Source organism: Pseudochaenichthys georgianus, chromosome 14 (assembly GCF_902827115.2).
Source record: "Pseudochaenichthys georgianus chromosome 14, fPseGeo1.2, whole genome shotgun sequence".
NCBI lineage: Eukaryota > Metazoa > Chordata > Actinopteri > Perciformes > Channichthyidae > Pseudochaenichthys > Pseudochaenichthys georgianus.
In genome coordinates, this window is record NC_047516.1 from 844,134 (window position 1) to 850,005 (window position 5,872).

Consider the following 5,872-nt stretch of genomic DNA (forward strand, 5'->3'; position numbering starts at 1 on the left):
TGAATTTATTTTTAGCAATCTCTTATTTATTGGAGGGAATAAATCAGGTATGAGATCTTCTTCTTCTTCTTCGCTTTAATTACGAGTCGCTCGCAACCACTTGGAGCATTATCGCCTGTGACATCACTTACGCGAGCCAGAATGGGATTTGGGATTTGTAGTCTTTGTAGTCGCGTATTTTTCATAGTCTTATATTTCAACAGTTTTACGACAAATTGTGACTTTTTTGACACGGAACTTATTGTTTAAGATTGACAAACATCATATGTGTAGTTCGTGGCACAATTCAAATGGGATCAAAAGATACGTGTTCTCTCTCCATTGAATTCAATGTTAATTTTTCGCTTCCGGGGTCCCATGGGCCGGAAGTAGATGGGCGTGACTTCGCCTCTCTATTATCACGGAACTGTTGTCCAACAAGAAGGCATCTTATCAAAAGTAAGAAAAAAACGTGAAACACACACACACACACACACACACACACACACACACACACACACACACACACACACACAGGACTCCACTCCTCAAAGACTGCAACCACAATTATGTATGGATATTTTTCTAGCATCTGTTGGCACTATGTAAATATACACATTGACATATAATTGTATTGCATTGCTGCTTTTATGTATTAATGTATTTGTGTCTATTTGTATTAGGGGTCGACCGATTATCGGCCAGGCCGATTATCGGGGCCGATATTCATCATTTGACCGATTATCGGTATCGGCCTTTTTTTTAATAAAATTGCCGATAACACTTTGGCTCTGATGCGGCCGTTTCTCTGTCTGCAGTCACCACTCTCTGTACACGAGCAATGTCCCGCCCACAGCGCTATCTGATAGGCTATTACTGAAGTGTCAATCAACACTGAAGATTTTCCGGGCGGTAGCCAGCCATAGAGGCGGGACCTTCTCAGATTACAGGCAGGTGCGAAGAACGCAGACACAGACAGAGGCAAGCAGCAGCGCTGAGCGGCAGAGCCATACATGTGTTTCGAAGGTAAATCAGTTGAAAGCCGAAGTTCAATAAACATCCCTATCCCCTCAGCTGAAGCTGCAAAAACAGCACGATCTATTGATCCAATTCTATCAGCTTCCCCGTTACACAGGGACGCGGGAAATCAGTCAGCGTGCAGCGTCTCACAGCGGAACTGTGGTGCGGAGGGGGGGCTGCGAGTGAAGTATGTATTTAGCAAATGTTTAGCAAAATATTAGAAGTGAGGCTACTAGTCTAACGTTAGGTCTACTGTAATAGCCTCACTTTTAATAGTTTGCAAAACATTAGCTAGCACTAGTGTTTTGCAGTTGCTAGCAGCTTATTGGGATGTTATGCTAGACAGACAGGCATTGGTTTGATATAATAAATTAAGCATTATTATTGGTTGAGCATGTCAGCCTGCAGCCCCACTTCTTGTCTCTCTCTAACTCATAGCAGATGGCTGCATTAAAGAAAAGGGCACAGAGAGGAAACCAGTTGTAAGATGTTTAAAAGTTCATTAAACATAATATAGGCTATGCTTAAATGCATTTCAAAGAAGTTGAGTTGTGTTGGAGTTTGTGTTATTTGACACCAAGATTTTCTGATTTTACTGCAAATGTATATCGGTTTCAAATATCGGTTATCGGTCTCCTTGATTACTAATAATCGGTATCGGCCTTGAAAAAGCCATATCGGTCGATCCCTAATTTGTATAACTGCAGTGAGAGAGGCCAAATAAATGTTGTTATCTTTGCACGATGACTTGACAATAGCGATAATATTCTATTCTAATCTATTTAAAACATCTTGGGTAACTCTGTGTTTACTGTGTGTAGGTTTTAATTCATCAATTGTCATTAATAATGTTTTGCTGCAGCACTCCTTGTCGATTCTACTTTCTACTATACATTTGAAATACTTGATTACTACAGTACTTTGTTTATTTCATAGCAAGAGGAGAGTTAAATGCTTTCCAATAGAATACTACATTATTGTTATACATTTGTTTCTATCTTACACATTTGATTTGGGCTATATGTTTTATTTCTCTTTTTGTAGTCATGCGTTTGAACATAAATAGTTATTGTGATATCCAGAGTTGGGTGTAACGCGTTACAAAGTAAGTTATTTTTTTAGTTACAAAGTAACGCGTTACTGTAATAATATTACTTTGTCGGTAACGGAGTAGTGTAACGCGCTACTTTTATAATTCAGTAATCACACTACAGTTACTAACATCGCCCCGACACGCGTTACTTCGTTACTTTCTAAAATCAGTCATAATCAAACCTCAACAAACACCTGCAAAGAACACATGCTAAGGTGAAGCTAACGCACATAGCTGTTGTTTGTTTATATCACGTAGTCTGTTCTTCTTCTCTGTGTTCCGGTTGTTGCCTGTTTTGAATGACGAATACACACTACCGCCGCCTGCTGGTAAGGAGAGTTATTGCCACTTACGCATGCGCAGTTCGTACGTGCTCGGCTGACGTCTTTGCGGTGTGCTCCAGTCTGGCTCCAGTAAAGTAACGAATTACTTTATGTAGAGAGTAACGAAGTAGTGTAATATATTACTTTTTTTTAGTAACGACCCCATCTCTGGTGATATCTATATGCATAATATCTAATGCATTTATTGAGTCATTACAAATGCTGAACATGAATAAACGTTTGATGTAACAGTTAATAACTGGAGGTATTATCACCTCAGCAACGATGTCTGCATGCTTTTTCACGCCGTCAGAATTTGACATGTGAAATATTGCAGTGGCTTCAAATCCCTGTTTGATATGATACTGTATGTTGTCATGCCACACCTGACAGATGGTGTGCTTGCTATGTATTGATCTGTGTTTGAGCTCTTTCCAAACACTTCCAAACATTCTATATTTCTCTGGAAATAGATATTCACTTAGTAATGCAGCCAGGTCTCTCCAGCGTGTTCCACCACTTCATTAGACAACAGGTAAACTTCAGGATGTGCTTACAGGACAAAGCCAACTGCTACAGCTCCTGTTTCCAGACCTGCAGCCCCCTGATTGGTGCACCTCTGAAAGCTTATCATTACATTACATGTCACGTGTTAGACGCTTTTATCCAAAGCGACTTACATGTTATGTTTGTTTACCTCCTAATGTTTCATTAACCGTACTGTTTTAATGCAGATATTGTGTTTTTTAGTATTACTTCAGTTCAGGGAATATATCGCAGTCATTTAGATTGGATTTGTCACATTTTAGTTTCAGGGATTGTTTTCATATTAATGTGTTTAAACTTTACAAACTTTACACATTTGAATATAATTAACATTCTCTGGATGCACTGGAAATGTCAACAAGTGTTTCTGTGGGATTATTTATCAAACACTTTTTATATTAAGGTCTGGTTAAATATGTCCTGTTTTATTTTTAAATAAGCCGCATGAAGAGCCTTCCCAACGTGAGCTCCCTTCTGATTGGACGATCGTCGCTCCCTCGCTGATGGCCAATCAGAGAGCAGCTGGTGGGTATAAAGAGCCGCTGTGGCGAGCAGAGAGCCACACTTCGTGGAAACCCGAGAAAGCAGATATGTCAGGAAGAGGCAAGACCGGAGGAAAGGCCCGAGCCAAGGCTAAGACCCGCTCCTCCCGGGCCGGGCTCCAGTTCCCCGTCGGCCGTGTCCACCGGCATCTGAGGAAGGGTAACTACGCCCACCGTGTCGGTGCCGGAGCCCCGGTGTACCTGGCCGCCGTGCTGGAGTACCTGACCGCTGAGATCCTGGAGCTGGCTGGAAACGCCGCCCGGGACAACAAGAAGACCCGGATCATCCCCCGCCACCTGCAGCTCGCCGTCCGCAACGACGAGGAGCTGAACAAGCTGCTGGGAGGAGTGACCATCGCTCAGGGAGGCGTGCTGCCCAACATCCAGGCTGTGCTGCTGCCCAAGAAGACCGAGAAGGCCGCCAAGAAGTGAGCACCCTGAACCCGCTTCTACCAACCCCAAAGGCTCTTTTAAGAGCCACACACTTCTGTCCAGAGAGCTTTCCTCATCGAACCTGTGCCTCTAGTACAGGGCTATTCAATTACACATTCAGTTGGGCCAGATTTTATAACTACAAAATGCAGCTGGGCCAGACATTCAGCGGCCTGTAAAAAGCGGGTAATGACACATTTTAAACCAACACATATTACTGCGATGAAAAACATGCCATTTGTATTCATTGTTCATCTAACAAAGGCACGTCAAAAAGTGCATAAAAACACAACAAATTAATATCATTAGCATTATAACTACTAAATATACTATAGCAACTATAATAGCATTAATTTAACAGAATCTGAGGATTCTCAAAGTGCATACAAAACAAAAAGTGCACAGTTGAAGCATTACATTTGTTTGCTTTAGAAGTCAAATATTCAGGTTATTTTATTGAACCAGGCACATCACAACGTGCATTTAACTGAATACAATAATAGCAGTCTTAATAAATGTCTTCATACATACAAAATAAAATTGGATACATATGACACATGCACATCAAAAAGTGCATTAGCAAACCGTTAAAGAGCTCCAATGTAACACGAAGAGGTAGTACTGTAGCAATACTATTTTTTCACTTTTCAAGTATTAACAAAAAATCATACGTGTTGGTCACATTTGACCCAGACACATTACAAAGTACAAAAATAACTGTCAAACCCTTCAGTGCACAAACCCAAAACAAGGGATAAGGGTAACTAACATGAATGAATACTACACTACACGTCTACTATAGTAAACTAGCTGCTTACTATCACCTCATGTGTGATTTGTCATCGCTGACTTTCTCAATGGGAGAAGTGACATTTTTAGTCTTGAACAAGAGCAGTGATCTTTGGCTCATAGGATGCCAATGCAATCCTAAGACATTGGTGAAGAGTGCTGTCAGTCAGGGAGCAGCGAGTGCTACTTTTGATTGAGTTCATGTGTGAAAAGCTTGATTCACATTTGTATGTTGATCCAAACATACTGAGCACACAGATCGCTACTTTCTGAACTTTAGGGAACTGCTGTTTTTTGACGTCACTCCAAAACTTCGCTGGCCCGTTAGTGCGCTGCTCTTGTGCCATGGTTACGGATGAATGCATGTCAATAAGTTTCAGTGTACATTTCTCCTCGTCGATGGAGGGGACCACTTCCTTTGCTCTGGTGGATACGCCCCCCTCTATTGCAACAGTGAAGGGGTCTCTGGCAAAGCCCATCACCTCTGTGGGCAGAGCAAGTCCATCCAATCGACCGGCAAAGTTCTCTTTCAACCTCGCAATGAAATCTGTCATCACATCCGTGATTTGTGCTGGGGATGTGATGTGTTTGCGGAGCGTCGGAAAATGCACTATCCGACCCGTAAGACGGTCGCGAAAAGGTCCAGCTTGACTTGGGCAATGACTCGCGCATCTGCTCCACAAGATCAATGACCGTTTTGTCTTTGTTTACACTTCAGAGTTGAGAGAGACATGTTTTAGAGTTGCTATCATAGGACCACCGTTACTAGCACCACTAGATGCACTTTCCAAAAACGTGCTGCGTTGTGGTTTGGTGGTTTCTAAGCAACGCGGAGTGTTGCGTTCATGGTCTGTACTAGTGTAGGAATTTGGCCACGGTAGGCTGGGCCACTCGGGAGTTGGTTCTGGGCCGCATCTGGCCCGCGGGCCGCCATTTGAATAGGCCTGCTCTAGTATATAGTGTTGGATAAACACCGTTTCATTCAACTATTGCCGTTTCTATAGAACTTCCGAACATTCACTAATTAATGTCCGCCATTTTGAGAATACTTTTTACCTACCAAGACCAACACACATTGATCTTGCTGATGCTTTTTAGGGTTAATAACTACTTCAAAGCCTTTTACAAGTTGACTTGGTGTGTGTTTG

General features: G+C 42.1%; 1 protein-coding gene across 1 annotated transcript; it reads left to right on the forward strand.

The window, feature by feature from the left end:
* The first annotated feature begins 3,537 nt into the window (after nucleotides 1-3,537).
* Nucleotides 3,538-4,015, forward strand: LOC117458368 (histone H2A). The gene has a single exon (XM_034098794.2). It carries the CDS (start codon nucleotides 3,552-3,554, stop codon nucleotides 3,933-3,935), a length of 384 nt encoding a protein of 127 aa, XP_033954685.1. The 5' UTR covers nucleotides 3,538-3,551; the 3' UTR covers nucleotides 3,936-4,015.
* Nucleotides 4,016-5,872: the final 1,857 nt, after the last annotated feature.